The 18,586-nt window shown below is 40.4% G+C and overlaps 1 protein-coding gene across 1 annotated transcript in view; it reads left to right on the top strand.

The window, feature by feature from the left end:
• Positions 1-3,913: 3,913 nt before the first annotated feature.
• ntrk2a (neurotrophic tyrosine kinase, receptor, type 2a) overlaps positions 3,914-18,586 on the top strand; it is a gene marked incomplete in the record, with an annotated part of 99,306 nt that continues 84,633 nt past the window's right edge. The window contains 5 exon segments of the mRNA XM_035658227.1: positions 3,914-4,677; positions 7,396-7,470; positions 9,212-9,283; positions 9,774-9,842; positions 10,842-10,990. Coding sequence (XP_035514120.1) covers positions 4,418-4,677; positions 7,396-7,470; positions 9,212-9,283; positions 9,774-9,842; positions 10,842-10,990 — 625 coding nt within the window.

Raw genomic sequence — 18,586 nt, 5'->3', positions numbered from 1 at the left:
ACACACACACAAACACATACAAATGCACACATGCATGAATTTAATGTATACAATTGAGTCACGTAGGGGCTGTTCAGTTACAAACAGGAATCATTTTTGGTGCAAACTCTCCAAAACTGGACTCAATAGCCTCATATCCTATGTTTATCATTAGTCATTTTTTTCTTTTCCTCCCCCAACAACATTCTTGTACATGTATAGTAGTAGTCACTCTGTCTCTCTCCTCAATAACAGGATTTTACTTACTTATATTATTTCTATATGGATGTAGCGTGTGCAAATGACACAATGATGTTTCATGTATCTTAAGCATCCCAGCAGCCACTAGAGAGCACTAGTGTATAATTTCTCAGGACTATACACATAGTATGCAGAGGTTATAACAGGTCCATGTGAGTCCACATGACAATATTTATATGCACATATATTGGGTGACACACTAGGATATGATGTGCTTTGTAAACAAACATATAGTAAACAGGGGATTATCATAACAAAACAATTAAGATTATAAAACTAGACAACATATTACCTGCAATTACAGTAGACCATAACCTTGGTAATGGGAAACACAAAGATTACTGTAATTTGACTAGCTTGTTTGTAAAAGCTTAAAAAATAAGTCATATTTTAAGACATTCCTCCCTTTCAGATGCAGAAGGACAGTCATCTGTCTTGCATTTGTTCTGTGGGATTTCCAAACCCTGTCTCATGGGAATGGGGCAACAGTTCAGTTCAGAAAAGAGAGTATCATTCAGTCATTTTTTAAATGGAAAAAAATCAAACACTTATTCTTCTCACTAAGGACACATGGGCCCACTGAAGACTTTTATCTACCATCAACTAGATGTAGCCAATCCACATGTTAAAACCATTAATCAAGCTAAAGCCAAGAATTTGGAAAGACAGAGCTGGGAAAATTTTGTCTGACTGAGGCTTGTTTATCCATGCATCATGTGCCAAAACCCCTCACAGTTAATAAAAGAAGAAAAACACTGCACCCTGGATTAACTTTGTGGTTGTTTCTGCATATACTCTAGTGTCCCAATCATGACCTTTTCTCTCTGTTACTCATAGCTTTGGGGTAAAGCATGATATAAACCCTTTTTATATATTTTTAGAGGCCCACATGAATAAATCATAAACAGGATTTGATAAATGTTATGTTCTTTTTCTTTACCTTGTGTGAACCTGAAGCGATTATCATTAATAAATATATGCTGATAAACGGTTGTGACGCAACAACAGGTGATTGTGATGTAACAACAGGTGATTGTGGTGTCTGGCTAAATAAATCGATTAATTAGATTGAAAAAATATGGAAGAATTTTTGATAATTTATTCATCATTAAAGGATTAAATTGATAAAGAAGGGCCTTAAATTCACTGTTTCTTATATCATTGTAACTTTAAAATCTTTGGGAATATGTGATGATTTTCCACAATAATCTAACATTATAGTTACATTATATTTAAACTAAACCATTAAGAGATGAAATGAAGATAATAGTTGCAGCCATAGTGTAATGACAAAACCGACACCACCACAGGTAATTGTGACCATAAAAACAACTTGATTGTCATCAAGCATAAAGGAACAGTGATCACACAGCCGGAGGAAACGATCTTTACAGTAAGATGTCACGTTGCTAGGGGAGCTGAGTGACGTCATGAAAAAACATAGGCCTATACACAAACCATGTGACCAACGGAATCAATAAAGTTTTCAACATGAAAGAGAAAATCCACTTTTTGAATTAAATTAAACGTATTTGTATCAATTTGTAGTTACACTACATCGCAGGTTTTATTTGTGATCTAATTTTATTTTGTATGATCTGAAATAAACCCTAGAGCTCTTCCATATGGACAAATGACTCTTACAGGACACACAGCACCTCATGGTCATTTTAAATATGGCTACATTGTCAGTGAGCCAGAGCTTATTCCAAAAAATATTTTTTACAATTCATTGTCAGTGGACTAACTCCAGGAAAGCGTCTGATGCTGAGGAATCACTCGTATATGTTTGCAGATGCTGACATTGTTGTACAAATTCATTAAAACCTTGTCTAATTAACAAGAGACTTTGCTATGTCAGTTAAAAAATAAAACCAAATAGCTTTGTTCACAGTTTTAGTTGGCAATGCTTCATTTTTGCCTTAAATGTCATCAGTGGCAGCATCCAGTCAGTGTGTCTGTATAAAAAGTTGGTGATGAAAAGTGGTGATTTCTGTTTTACACTTAACACGTCAAACATGCTGCATAATTGGCACAAGCTAAATAAGCGGGGCATACCATAATACGTTCACAGTGTTGGATGAAACACATCGTGACCGATGCTTTGTCTGTGGATGACAGATGGTTCAAGGGGGTGATTACATGTTTAAAATGTCAAAGACCTTTAACACCGGTTACAACCTCTGTCAAATTTCAAAAGGAATGATGAGTAATTAGAATATTATGTTTGTGAGACGTTTTAATTGGTACGCTCACCCTGCTCTGTGCAGAATGCGTGCACCCCAGTTTCTGAGGCAGGCATCCACCAGATTGGTTCAGACACAGACAGGGCTCAATAATTACACTCCTCTATTCAGCAGCACTGCCTGTGCGTCAGCACAAACGTCATATTAGAGCTGCACATGGGGACAGGACATTGGAGAGAGGGAGAAAGAGGAGAGGAGAGGACTCCTCACAGCCGTGGTGTGTTGTTGCTGCTCACAGGCAGATGTGCTGTCATTCTCTGTCTCTCACGTACAAGGTGAAAGACTGAGGAGAAATACCTCCTCAGTGGCTGTACAGCGTAAAAGACAGATCAACTCTTGCGTTAGAAAATGCATTCAATAGCAGCAGAGTGACTGGCATGCAGCCCTATAGCCTCCACTCTAAGATGACAGATTATTGATTCAGGTCTGGTTTGGCTGGGAGCCCCATATGATTATGAAATATGGCCTAATGATTTAATAAGGTGACGCTTGGTCTAGTACACGCCAGCTAAAGACTTGATGATTGGTGATTGCTCCCTCTTTCTCTCTTGGTCTCTCACTCTCTCATGTGATGCTTTACATCCACCCTTCTGTCCAGTTGTATTTACAGTGGAAGCTCCCATCAGCTGCCTTGGCATTGAAAAAGGCCAATAGGATAACTAAACATGTTATAACATGTTGTTTATTGGGACATAGCAGGATGTTTGTATTTGAATTACCCCCCCACATATTAATTCCTATTACCTATCCCCAAATAAGACTGGATTCAAAATAAGGTCTTCCTCAGACCGCTTTGTTTTTCATTGATTAACTGTATACAGGTCTACTTGTGAAACATGCAGCATAACAACCAGATGATAATGATGATTATAATGACGACGGCGGTGATGATGAGAATGATTATACCAATTAGAGCCTGTAAATTGATAGCCCCTTATATCTCATTTACGCACATAATGTGAAGCCAGCTAGCAGATAAATTAAATAACCTCTTCAACGCAGGAACCTTCTCCACCTCTCCACTCTCTCTCTCTCTCCCTGTCAGACAAGGACGCTCACACCTCGTTCACAACTCAAGGCAAGGCCGGCAAAGCCTGGCACAGATAGGAACTTTAACCCCTGACGGCCCAAAAAATTAAAACGCATGAGCAGGGGTTGGTGATTGAACCAGAAACCACGGATTTACGCAGCCCTGTCAAAGACCTCGCTGAGGTGCCCTTGAGCAAGAAACCCTTCTGCTCTGCACCTGACCCTTCCCCCAGACCGTCCTGCAAACAGAGCAAGGAGCATTTCCCTAAGGGAGAGGAGGGGGGATCAATGAGGTATCACGGTACGCATGATGTGCTTTGATGCCGATGGTACCATGGTGCCTCTTCCTTTCAGCCTTCATCCCTGCGCCGCGCGGGAACGGCGGCGCGCATCCTGACTGTCATTCAGTCTGTAACCACCCACCAAACCGAGCAGCACCACCCGTCTCTCAGTCGAGAAATCATCCACACACAGAGAACATAGTGTCTGGGAGGCTCCGGTCGGTGCGTGTCAGCTGAGAGAGAGAGAGAAAGGGGGTGAGATAGAGAGACAGAGAGAGAGAGAGGAGAGAGAGAGAGAGAGATCCTCCTTGGCACACACCCGTCAGTGTGGCAGTGTGATTTTGACTGACTGGCTGACTGACTGACGGGGGATTCTGGAGAAACACACAGGAAAGGGGACGACACACACATTCTCCTGTTTTCTTTTTTTCCCTTCTCGCTGTCTGTCACTGTTGTCACCGCCGATGGTTTTGTAGCTGCGCCGCCTGTACCCACCTCAGCATCGGGATTTTACTTTATTTCTCCTCTCCTTGATTGGCTGAAACGGGGCTGATCCCAAGCCACCCTGGGCCGGGCCGTGGGGCTGTTCAGCGAGCCTTATAGCTGAAGTTGGCACCCGAGATGAGCGCCTTGAGACCCTGGAGCGGGGCTCTCTCCTCGCCGGGGAGAGGGTCTGGGTCGTGGCGTTGCTGGTGGTGGTGGTGGTGGGTCGTGGTAGTCGGGGTGGCAGTGGGTTCGGGAGACCCGTGGTTGTCCGCGGAAGCATGCCCGTCCTCTTGCTCCTGCAGCAGCACCAGGATCTCCTGCGTGGACCCGGAGCGGGGTATCAATGCTTTCCCCGTCCTGCAGAGCGAGGCGGAGATGGAGAACATCACCGACATGTAAGTGTCTCTCATAAGCACCACTTCTTCCTTAAATCTTCATATATATTCCGCTTTTATCACACTGGCTGCATTTTCCAACACTTTCCAAATAAAGGAATGCCATCATGTATCCCTCAGTTGTGTCTGGAGCTGACAGACACGATGCGCCCGGAAAGAGACAGAACCGGTTCAGATTGTGTCTATTTTTTATTTTGCTCTGAATCTTAATCTCTTGCATGAATTCGAGGCGAAGTCACAGATTCACCAGCTCGGATATAAATTGAAGTCCTTTTCGTTTATTCGGCTCAGACGCATCATGTGTAACCTACATTGCGTAACAGACTCGTTGCCTTCACGGGGGCACATCAGTGTTTCAACAGCAGCGTGGAATAAAAATAAAATAAAATAAAAATAAAAAGCAGTGTTGAGGCTGATAGACTTTATTCTGACAATCAGACAAAGCCCTGTCTGTGTGCGGGCGCGTGCGCGTGCCCACGTGTGTGAGTGTATGTGTGTGTGTGTGTGTGTGTGTGTGTGGACGGAGACACGCACACCAGACACCACTGTCCAAATATTAGCACTAGACACTTCCCAAGATGGCTTATATGAGTGTATTTAAATGAACCACAGAAGCGAAGAGAAAAATCGATGTTCAAGTGAAAACAAAGAAGCGTTTTTTTTAGTGAGAGTCAACACTTGTACACTGTATTTGAAGACTGGAAGCTCCTTTTCTGGGATAATTCAACATGACACAAAATCTCAGTGTGCATTTGAAATGTACTGTACCCCCCCTCCTCCCTATTTTACACTGCCATTTAATATAGCCCTAACGTCATTTGGCCTTGGAATAAATTGAGACGTGTCTAAGCGCTGATATCTGACAGCAATTACACAGGATATTAAAATATTTAATTGCTGCGATATCTTTCTTGGCAAAGATAAACGGCCTTGTTGATAATGACTTGTCAGAGATGAACTTGGAGAAGCCTTGGACGCAGTTTAAATGAGCCAGCAATCTGGTGAAAAGCATTCACGGAGTGCTTGGCTAATGTAAACAGACAAATTACTGATGACCGTGCGACGTCTAATTCCAAACGACCTTGCCAAAAATCCGAGGAGATCCGGGTTATCGTGCCCCCTGTTTCTGTTAATTTGTTAAACATCCTGATTTTTCATGACATCTGAACTCAAAACACACACTTTTACGAGAATATAATGGGCTCTCAATGTCAATGAATTCCTAGAAGGGTTCAAAATCTTAAATATTGACTTGTTTTTGTTGATTTCTGCCCTATGTATGGATGTGTTGAGTATAAAATTAATCATATTTAGTTCCCATCTGCTAAGAAAATATCCTCAAGAAGACCTAATTGAGGCTTTGTGTGTACTAAATGACACAAAAGTCACAATATTCTTTGGACTAATAGCCTCAGTATTGATAATGTTGGTGGTATTTTGTGGGTGTTGGCTCTTAAATAAACATTAACACAAGAAAAAAATAGTAGATTTCAGCTAATGGACACATGTGGGTGTAGTAACACCAAGCTTAACTCCTCCCTGCATTGAAGAGTTCATGAAACCTGAAGAGAAAGCAGAGATGGACGTGTGTGCATGCTCTTAGTATTTGGTGATGGTGATTATTATTCATCTTCCTTGAACTGGAATATTGTCTGCTTTTAGCTGATTTATTTATTTGTTTACTAATGCCAAAGGTGTGATTTATGGTAGATTACATTAAAAACATTTAAGTTTTCTGTCACAATTGTCAGGGATTTTCACTTTTTAATGAAAGTAGTTGTGTGAAACGTGTGGTGAGGCTGCTTTTCACAGAAAGGGTTTAGGTGTTCAGTGTTTAAACCATTGACAAACGTTAAAACTCTGCAGCTTCTTTAAATATTGAAGCTGACAAGAAATAAGGGGAGAGAGACGAGAGGTGACATGCAGACTCAAACGGCGGATGTTGGGATAACATAGTATATGACCCCCAAGGCCACCAGGATACCCCATTAAAATATTTTTAAGGGTTATGTGTTGTCTTTCACATCCTCATCCTTTTTGTTCGCACCGACTAAAATGTAATTTGGTGTAAATTCAGAGACGAGAGATATAAAATCCAACGTATCATGTTGTTTTTGAAGTGATTTGCAACGAAAAAAACAACCTTAGACTGAAGACCGTTCACAACTATAGCCATGTTAAAGATCTTGGAAATCAATAAATCTAATTAGAGATGTTTTATTTCCCAGTCGGATCCTATGCATCGAACACATGAAAAACTATAATTGAATGACTTTGTGATTTAGACAAACACGGTGATTCTCTAGAGAAAGAGCTCTGCTGCGACTGTTACAGCATGTTCCCTCTAGGTGAGATCAGTTCACCTAAATGTTCTCAGACGTCTGATCCCAAAGCTGTGATATTTGAAAAGCACATATTCCCATGGTTTTCCCAGCCAGGTTTTGCCCACAATCTCCTCCTGATGGCCCTTAAAACAGGTCAAGTGCCTTGCTCAAGCGCAGCTGAGGAAAAAGACAAGGGAGATCTCTGTCTGTTTCTACTTTTTAAAAATCACCAGCTGCCCCTGTGTCCCATTTATCAGCTGTATTCCTTCAGGAGTTCATTTTTTAATTCTGAACTAATTATATGGGCTTATTATGTTCCTTTGTCTTGTTGAAATGCCTCTGTTTTTGCTTCCCTCCCTCACTCACTACTACACTCACTTGTATGTCCTGACAGTTACATCGCCAACCAGAGCAGCTTCTCCTCCATTAACGACAAAGACCTGCACTACTACAAGAATCTCAGGAACCTGTAAGTCTTTTATGGCTCAAATTACCAAGACAACACGTTTGGCTCCGATTTGGAGCTATTGTTAATTGGCAAATTTACACCAAAAAAAAGTGTTTTATGTCATATATTTTTATATTCTGTGGCTGTTCTGTCAACCACATCATCTATGTGTGCCTAAATATTGGCAGCAAGGCAGAAAGAAGAACCATTTCATTATGTATACATACATTTATACGTATGTAATTTGCTTGTTATGGTCCACTGCATACAAAATATTGATTTACTTTGCCTTTATTGATACTCCTCCTTCTTTGCTTAGGGCACTATACTCTGTCCACATATGTTGCTTTTAAACCCTGCTGTGTCCTTGGGTGTTTTGTAGTTGCATCTGTGTCTCATTTTATGTCTTAATCTAAAACAGAGTTGTCTACCAAGCAGCACTCTCTTGCAACATAATCATCTGTTAAGTAGACACTACCTAATTTTCCAGCCAATATCCCTTTTGCTAGACAGATTAGTACCAAGCAAGTTACGCACTACAAGTGTATATGCTTTTAATTGTGGTTGGACCTGGAGGGAGCGGAACTCTAAATGCAGGCAGGATGAATGTTTGAGCCACAATCAAGGACAACTGTCCCTGAGAAACAATTTACACACAATTACACTCGCTGCAGTTAATATTTTGAATGATACCAATATGATAATCCTATTTCACAGTTTTAATAGTTTCACAGTAATCATTTGTCAAGTGCCTTGTTTTTTACATGGTTGAAATGAAAATCTTGACACTGTCTCAGTCATGTCAGACGAGATCAATCAGTCACAGAACATCTGTTAAACCAACTTTTCATATCAGATAATGATGTTGTATAACAGCCTCATGTCAGCTGATGAAGAACACACACTCTCTGCACCTGGTTTTAACAATGCTGAGTGATTCACAGTATGAAGGAACATTAAAGGCACCTGACTTTTAAAACAGTCGAAGAGGCTTTGCATTAATTGCGACATCTGTTATGTTTATATATATATAAAAAAATAAAATCGCAGGCGTTGCACTGTGGCAGAAAATAGACTCGAAAGATCTTTAATTGGTGCAATTTGCATAGACAGCCATGGATTAGTGAAGTCTTTATTTTGTATTTTTAATTTATTTTAAGGAAAGATGGTCTGTTGATGTTTGATACAGATTGTCTGATAAAAACTACTACAGTGTAAGTTACAGAGTAATTTACAGTAAAAACAAATAATGAAAGTAAATAAAAAATATTAAACAAGATAAGACAATTAAAAGAAATGACAACAAATCAGTTAAGAAAAAGTGAGTTAAGAAGAGTTTAGTGCTGAGTTTAAATAGTGGGTGTACATTATCTTCAGATAGATAGTGTTTGCTGGCATCATTTGTTTTAAATGTCACTTCAATGGCAAACCGGATGAAACAATAATTGTTTTTTTCAATGGGAACAAAGTTATGCAGTTATGATCACTCTTACTATTGGCTTGTGTAACTTAACCTATGTTGTGTAATCTATTTAAGCTTTTTAAATGAATGATAAGGTATTTACCAGGTGGTGAAAAAGTAATTTTACTGGTGTCTATCCTCTTTTGGCATGACTTGAACATTGAAACTGGTGCCAAATAGATTTTCTCAGACTTCATGGAAGCTGATCAGGACCCTGAATTCATGTTTTTGCTGTTGTTTATGTTGATAACTGTACAGATCGTGGTGACAATGATGCCGTTGTGTTTGTTTTTGTATCAGAACGGTGACCAACAGCAGGCTAACATACGTATCAAAGCTGGCCTTTCAGAACAACATCAAGTTACAGTATCTGTAAGTAAAAACTGATGCTATCCACTGTACGGCTTCCTTTGTTTGATTCACTTGAGCACAAAACTGTTAAAGACGTCTCATCTTCTGAAAATGTAGCTGTGTTGTAATTTAATTAATTAATTCTAGTATTTATTGTTGAAATCATAATGTAAAGGAGATTTATTTGTAAGATTATGAGGAGAAAATTAACTAGAGAGAAAAAATCAAACCCTGTTATGGCAGAAAAGTCCAGTCCAGGTTCAGACTGAACAGGATTTATAATTGATCTTGGAATCCCGTCAACATAATTAAAGTTTGATACTTATTATACAGATAAAATGTACCACTTTAAGGTTAATTATCACAATCCTTAGAGGGGAAAACTTTTAATGAGAAGTAATAATGCAGGCTTATTGCTGCACGTAGAAATGTGCTGTCAGATGCTGTAACGTCAACCTGATGTTTTGTTGGCATTATAATCTCATTCCCCGATGTTTGACTTAATTTCCAGGAATCTGAAAGATAACAACCTGTCATCACTGTCCTGGAGGATATTCAGGCACCTCAACATCTCTTATCTGTGAGTTCAGTGCAGCCTTCTCTATCAGCCTGTCCATTTCTCTGTCTGTCTGTCACTCTGTTCCTGGCTCTCTCTCTCTCGGGTTTACCAGTTATCGCCACAGTCTGTAGATAAACATATACATACAGCATATTCAATGGCTGGTTTTGAAGTTTGGTGTTGGGTTAACTGCTGCCTGCAGCTTAGTATGTTTTATTTCCATTTATGCCACAACGGAGACTGAGATTAGCTGAGGTAGGGTCGGCAAGTGACAATTAAACACCAGCGCTCAGTGTGATTGGCTATATGACATTTCTCAGTAAAGGCAAACATACCCTTTACTCAGTCTTCCACTACTTTAATATAGCAGTAACTTTCACATTGCACTGCAGGACATCGAGGCATGGAAATTATGTGGACAAATGTACACACTTTGTATTTCTAAAGAGCGAATTCCAACATTTTCCAATGGTTCAATGCAGTTTAGTACTGTTCAATCGATTTTTGGATTCCATGTGGAAATTGAGTTACCATGAGTCTGAAAATCTTCCACTAGAGACGTAGCAGAGACGTAGCAGTTTAATATGTCAGACTCTGTAGATGAAAACGTCTTATTCTAAGGTAACATTAACACAACGATCCTTATATTCTTATACACTAATGAAAATGTGCCTATGAATATTATATTTCATTTCTGCCAATAGAGCTCCTAAATGTTACACACTGGACCTTTAACCATTTCAACAGAGTCCAGCTAGCTGTTTCCTGTCTTTTATGCTAAGCTAAGCTAACCAGCTGCTGGAGGTAGCTGCATATTTGATGGACAGATATGAGCGTTGTCTCAATCTAAATCCTACAGCTCTCTCCAAAAAAAACAAACAAGCATATTTCACACACTATTTGAACTATTTCTTTGAGGCACACTGTGCTGCATCAGTTACCACATTATTCAAGCTATTGCTTAGTTTTTTTCAAAATTTCAGTTACTCTTTGTTCTTAACTTTGTGTGTGTGTGTGTAGGATCCTGTCAGGGAACCCTCTGCACTGTTCCTGTGAGAACATGTGGATCAAGCTGTGGTTAGGAGAGGAAGCAGACACTCAGGAGCTGCGCTGCATTGAGGATGGAGGAGGACGCAAGCTTCTGTCCACACTGGTACTACCTAACTGTGGTGAGGACACACACACACCGACGAGCAGCACACACACACACACACGTATAGAGTAAGGAACTGCTGGAAAAGTCATTCACAAGCTGTAGCGGAGAGTACGGGGGAAAACAGTAATCCTAACAGTTTCCTCTACAAAGATTTTTCCAAATCTTTGTTTTGATTTTGTGAGTTCTCATGTGTTTTGCACATGCCCTAGACATCTGTTTTTATGTATGTGCATGGTTGTGTGTGTGTTTAAGTACAGGATCTATACTGTATACAATGTGGTATTACAATAGCAAATGTGCTAAGTGTTTTGTCAGTTCTGAGCGGAGGTGCTGGGGATGAACAACTGGAGAAAGCTTGTTGTTAAAACCTGTGAGAATAACTGCACAAAGAATAAAATGTATGCATTAACCAGAAGCACTGCAGTAATCAGTAATATATACCTGCTGCTATGTGAACTTTCCCAGGCTACAGTGAAGATGCTGCACATACTGTATTTCACTTACGCAGTGTATATCTGTTTATCATAATTTCCCTAGACACTTTGCAGCGTAAAAAGCTACAATGTCTTACACGTGAGCAAGCAAACAAATGACCAAATGAACGCATGCTGCACAATCAAAGCCCCGTTTTTATAGAGGGCTTAAAAATGTAGTTTGGTTTCTGCTGGGTGCCAGGAAAAAGCCACCGACGCTAAACAGGCTGACGTTATCTCTGTGCTGTAGGGGTTTTTCTCACATGATGCAAAGATAAGCTGCCAGATGGAGGAGAGCGAAACCACAGAGTGGTGTTTGTTGTGTGCCGTGTGATTGGTTATGTCATCTTATAGACTGGTTACAGTCATCTGAGATATTTGCTTGTAGGTGTAGAAAGGTCACGGTGCAGGACATTATAGAAGCAGGGAGGTATTATACTGAGGGACTCAACACAAGGATGACATAAGTGATTCTCATTCACTGCATGTGTCACAATAAAAAAAAGTCCATCTGCACTATGTCCTATAGCACCCGTGACCTGCTGTTAGACAGCAGATTTAATTTCCTTTTTGTCTGAATCATCATATTTCGGTCGTCAAGGAAGAAATTCTTCCAGGGCTTTTGGAAACCTGCACTAAAATACCCAACCACAACAGCAGTAATCACATTTTTATGAGCAATAAAATACATTTTCCACAGATTTGGTTGGGAAAAATTTATGAGAAAATGTTGCATCTTTGTTTACGTTGCAAAGAAATTAAGTACTCCCATAAGGGATGCATCTACAAACCAGAAAAACATTGATACCTATGCGACAGTGCGTACAGCAGTTATTTACAACATAAGTGTAATGTCAAGCTAACCAGTAAGCTCGCTGTCACTGCTACAGACCACAAGCGGTATTTATTTACATATGGAAGTGTTTAACAAGCTTGAATGTATAAATATTAGCAGCTAATTGATGCTTTATTCTTCCCCTCTTCTTCTAAGTCTCTCTATTTTGGATTCCTCTTCTCTTCATAAACAGGGTCAGATTACAACTTGACCTGCGCTGATTCTCTGAAGAAAAATCTGTCCAAACTCAGCCTTTAGGGTTTGTAGGTTTTCAAAAACACAAGTCTGGCAGACATTCAGTAATAATTTCGAGCTTGAGCTTGACCCAAGTAAACAAATGAAACCCAGATTGTTCCAGCCTTCGGGGTAATAAGTCCAGTCAGATCCAGTTTGTTACTGTAAAGTGAGAACATAGAGGAATCTTAATGTCTGATATAAATTTATGAAATGCACAATAATAGCAGTCAGAAAAGCTTTATAGCCCTCAATTGAAATGTAATCTGATGTTTTCCCTAATAAGCCACAACATGAATCTTGAAGTATTGTGCCTGCTCAGTTGTTGACAGAGCAAGTGATCTGGTCAAAAATAGCTCAGGGCAGTCGGGACGCACAGGACGCAAACAATAAGTTAGCTTGCAGGAAGCTAACAATGTCATTGATAACTCCTATTGATCCGTCCCCTCTGCCTCCCTTCCATTAGCAGAAGTTATTTTTGGCATTAGCACAGTTAAAGCAGGGCCCCTGGAGGGATGGGCAGGGGACCCCCTGGCAGAGTGACATATGAGGAGGCGGACATGGTGGAGCAGGGGTGCCAAACAATGCCCCAGGGCTAACAGTGATACACCAAAAGACCTCTCATTCTGGCCGAACTGCTGGCCTTTTGCTCTTTCTGTCGTTCTTTCTCGCTATCTTTTGCCTCTCACTCTCTCACGCTGTCTTTCCTCCTCTTTATTACGAGCCTCCATCTGTCTGTGTGCTTGCATGCATGTGCGACTGTCTGTGCTTCTGTCTGTCTGAACATTTCTGAGAGACATATGAGCAAGGCACAAAGCAGAGGAAGTGCCCAACGATGCCCTCGGGCTGACACTGATCTCTCAGGCCACCCGCGTATGTCTCTCGCTCTGTTTCACTCTGTGGACTGTTTACTGCTGGAGCTCCTCTCAAAAAGGCTGGAAGACACTGTTCCTACTGACCTATGCAAAACTTTACTAAAAATGACTGCAGTCCCCATGCTTGTGCAAAATGTGTTTGTCCACTGTGTCACTCAGCAAAAATGTTGGGGTTGAAACAGCTGCAGGAATTAAAACACTCCCACTCAGTTGTTTGTTAAGGATGATTAAAACGCTACAACACCCTATAAAAGCCATAAACTCACCACTCTTGTTTAATTCCCTTTTACAACTCTTCCTAAAGATTACGTTGCTTATTCATGTAAATATAAAAAAATGTAAACTTTTTCTACCAATCATTGAGTTTTCTGTGGCTAAAATCTGCTAAATGATCCAAATATATAAATGTTAATAATTGAAACCAGCTGTCCTGAGAAAAAGGTGCCTTTCCCCCCATGTGCTGTGGAAATGACAGCAGATGGATTACCAGACCTCTGCTGGTCACTCCACAGCACTGGTGCACTCGGCCTTCATCTGTCTCCCGCTCTGTCTGTCTGTCTCTCCGTCTGTTCATTTGTTTGGCTGGAATGACCGTCTATCGGGTTGTGTTTCTCTTTGCCCTTTTCTGTCTTCCTGTTTTAGTATTTTTTCCACTGCTCTCATCTTTCCTTCTCTAACTTCTGTCTCCTTGGCGTATGCGTGAATATACTGCACAGTGTGAGTAGCCAATAAATGTACATATCTGTCTGTGTGACTGTGTGTCTCTGCTCCATCCTTTCCTGTAGTGTGCTCTTACAGTTGTATATGTGAAACACAATGCAGCACATAGGCAAGAAAAAATGTGGGTACAGACCAACCAAAAAGGCCAGATGGCTCCTGTGTCTGTGGGCAGTAGATGCTATTGTGCGAATTTCCTATACAGAGAGACCACTCACTTGTTAGATAACAAGGAATTAAACAAATAGACACATAAAGCTAAAATCAACACAAGAGTTAGAAAGCACTAAGAAAATCAGCTGAGTGCAGATTGACAGAAACAGATTAGGATGGTATTCATGTCTTGCAGCTCTGATGTTTTATGAGGTTGTTAAGTCTTTTAAAAGTTAATGGACATGACATTTAGTGCTATCCCACCTAGGTTTGGCCCTTCTGCGTTCCTTTTTAGGCCATGCTGCTGTCATTTCAGCAGTGAGGGTTCACTAACAGAAGAGGGGACAACAGTTTTAAAAACAGAAGAGCATAGCTGGTCAAAACAAATCAGTAAATCATCTTTATGAGGAGAGGGGAGAATGTAATGGCTAAGAATATAAAATGAGGAAAAGTTGTGATGTAAAGAAAGAATAATGTGCAGTCTTGATTTTTTAATTTATCAGTGGTCCTTCATATGACAAGAATGATGCATAGCCGAACTAGCTCAGTATCACTGGGAAGTGCGTCCATGTTAGATGATTCTGCACCTCACGATTTATGTCCAATACCGAGAGGTGGAGAGTAACGGTGTGGAGGTGGTGGATGGGCGTGTCTGTTCTTCATGCAGTAGTCAGTAGATTCACTTTTTTATTAACCATTATTGAAGTTTCCCTAACTTTAACCAATTCTTTTAGTTTATTTGCCATACATAGAGTATGTCCCTAACCCGAACCAGTAGTTGCCGAAGCTTGTGCTAAAATTGCAAAGTGAACACTGTCAATGTTCTTGTCTGGCAAGCAGATCAGACACCAAAGTACCTCGTTAAATACAAGAAATTAACTTCAAACCAAGGAGAAATGTAGCACTCCTTAAGATAAAAAAAAACTATAAATATCATCATCAAAAGCAGGCAAGGAGACAACTTGAGTGACAGTAGTTTTAGGTAGAAAATCAATAATCTATAACAGATTCCAGTCCTGCCTCCCATTCTCTGCTCCTATTTCTCCACATTCTTTGAGAAGATAATGCCTTGACAGTCTTCACTGTACTCGAACAACAATAACAACAACAACAAAAGGCAAAGGCAAACTCAGGGACGGATTTTGTGTTGTGTTACTTTCCAGCACATTTCCTTCTTTCCCTGAGATTTCTCTCTCTCTCTCTTTGCCTCTCATCAGAAATCATCTTTTTGGTGGAAAGGCTGGAGCCTTACATAAAAATATGTGAACACTTCTCTAAACACCGATGTGGACGTGCTTATTGTAGTCCATAAAAAGAGCTGACAACAATAACACCTCCAACAATGACGCTGAAGTATGCTGTGGCGTATTGTGCAGAGGTTTCAATCCAGAGAGCAGTGGATGTTTTCCTTCTATATATGAGTCTGCGAGCAGCTATTCAGCTTCACATCACAGGGGCATATCCCTGATGCTGTGCTCGTAATTCACAGCACATTCACAGAACATGCTCCTGGAGAATGAAGGCAACCTGGATTCAAGGAGTCAAGGGGTGTCAAGGACTGGTAATGTAATGTAGTCTATTTATTTATTAGAGTGATGTTTTCATGGTTGCAGTTTTCTCAACCTGTAAAAAAAAAAATAGTTTACATGAAAGAAGGTCCTTTGGCAGCAATTAAATCTCAGAAATGACACCTGGTAATACGAAGTAAGAGAAAAAATGTTAATGAGCTGCTGCTTGTGGACCCACAGAGTAATAATAGGAAAAAAAAGAAGAAGAAAAATGCCTTTTATCGTCAGATTTAAAGTAAGATTTTCTCCTTTTTTTAAAAAAGAATTTAAAATAAGCACCTATGTATGAATTTATTATTGTTTTTGTTTATACAATTAATAGAAAATTATAAATCCTGGTGTCTAGTTTGAGGGCGTCATTTACATGCAGTCTAATCCAAAAGACCAAGAAAGAAACTAGGCAGTCTTTCATTGAATGAATGATAATGTGAGTGAGACACTTTTTGGTTTCATGAGTTGTTCCTCCATTTTAGCATGTCAAAGCCTGTGTTAGTCTGTCAGTAATCCATGTTGTTACTGTCAGTGAGGAAGTGACAAATGCAAGGAAAAACATGAATAAGTGAGTTGAGAAACATTAATAAATGCTTCCACACCGACCATGAGGAGTCACTTAATGGTTTAATGTGAATCATACGCCACAGCCTTCACAGTCACTAGATCTCAACCCATTTTTTCAGATTATCTATTTCTGTTGCACAATTAATCGGTGCAGTCCCCCCGCTTCCTTCCAAGCGCCAAAGAGAAATTATGGTGGTTGCGAAATGTGCAAAGAACATTACCACCCCTTATGTAGAGCCACTGTTTGGGTTTTGGGCTACTGTACAAATGTGGTGGTTTCACATGGTGGACTCTGTGGAAGAGGACAGAGCACCCTCAGTAGATAAAAACAGCTCATTGTAAGCTAACGAAAACAGAGTTATGCTTATTTATTGGTGATTATACACTAATGAAAACATAGCTATGCATATTATATTCCATTTCTGCCAACAGATCCTCCTAAATGATACACACTGGACATTTTTTAGACCATTTTATTTACTTTTCTGGCAAAACAATTCCAATCAAGGTGCACTTTCTAGCATTTCTTTAGTGCTATAGATGAAATCAACCTCAATGACAGCTGAGCCGATTCCACCCCGTGGTGAAGACTGTGATTACGGCTGAAAGCTAGTAAGTAGACCTTGAGTTGGGATTGTTTTGTCAAAAAATGAGAATACATTAGACCACATATTTTTGCGTCCGGCCTCTTTTCATTTGTCATGAATGTTGTTCATTAGGACACTACTGTGTTGCTGGCTTACCCTCACTTGACTGCCAGTGTTTTCCATATGTTTACAACTGGCTGCAGGTGGGCCGCAGCATGGGCCAAACGCTGAAGCACATAATGGTGAAATCTTTCCACGTAATGACTCATGTGTTGTCACAGACACAGGCAGGTCCACCACGCTAATTACGGTAAATTGCTCCTTAGTCCTACTTGTTGATTCTGAACACATCCAAGCAGCTAAAGGATTACAATCACACAAAATGTCATGGGTGGTTTGACTACCAAAGCTGCACCCATAAATAATTGAACATGGAAATAATTTTCTATGTACTGACAGGTCATGACAACTGCACTCACATCAAAAACCAAAGAGGTTTCCAGAAGTTTTATTATGATTTCTAGGCTCTGTGAGGTGCAGCTGTGTGTGTGTGTGTTGGTGTGTGTGTGTGTGTGTGAGAGACCTGCAGATGGCTGTAGTGGCAGTAGAAGCTGATTTACTGAGAGCCTGTTAAGATATGTAGGTTCTGATATGGCAGCTGGCCTGCCACCACTGAAATGACTGGTTTCTTGTGTGTCTCACGGTGATTGAGTGGGTTGCCGTAGTGATAAGTGGGTTGCCCTGGTGATAAGCATTCTGCCAACGGACAGAAGAGGTGGAAGAGGAGGGGAGAAAGGGAGAGGAGAGGGTTCGATAAGAAATCTGTCCAGCTTTATCTGCAGTAGCTGTCGACACCCATTTCTTTTCCTCCTCTCTTTTCTTTTCTTTTCTTTTGGCTCTCTCCTCTTCTTTTCTATTTCTTCTCTTATTTTTGTTCTTGGCTGTTCTTTTATTTCTCTTCCTTTGTTCTTATAATCTCATTTTCTGTTCTCTTCTCTTCTTATCTTCCCTTTTTTCTTCTTATCGCTTCTTGTTTTTTTCTTTCCAGTACAAGCGATGCTGGATCTAAATAGCTCTGATTTGTATTTTTATGCTGTTGGTAAAACTGGTACTGCAACCTACATCGTAAGAGCTACGGACGTGACATTGACAGGAGAGGTAGAGACTGGTGCATGTACGTCAGGCACAGAAAATGTCCACCAGCAGGTGGCGCTATAATCAATATAAGTGCGTTTTGGCTGATAACTCACACCTTTAAAAACCTTTAATTGAGTTGCATCCTGTGATATAGGCCACGCCCCAATGTTGCCTAGACATTTTAGTTTTCTGCAAAAATCGCAACATATGCAACGCCCATTTGTGGATCGCACCTGTGCGCCTGCGAGCTTGCACCAGTTGTTCTTGTCTTCTCTTTTCTTTTTCTTTTGTTCTCTTGCTCCTGTCTTCTTACATTTTGTGTTCTCTTCTTTGTCTTCGTTCATCTTTGCTCATTTTTCTTCTCCTCCTTCTCCTTCTCATCCACCTTCTTCTTCTTCAGCCAGGAATGTTATATGGACAAGGGGAAAGGGTGGGGCAAGACTCTGATTGAAGATCTGATTGGTACACTCAG

This window comes from Morone saxatilis, unplaced genomic scaffold (genome assembly GCF_004916995.1).
Source record: "Morone saxatilis isolate NCDOM2014 unplaced genomic scaffold, NCSU_SB_2.0 Contig16, whole genome shotgun sequence".
Taxonomy (NCBI): Eukaryota; Metazoa; Chordata; class Actinopteri; family Moronidae; genus Morone; species Morone saxatilis.
This window is presented reverse-complemented; position numbering and strand designations above follow the sequence as displayed.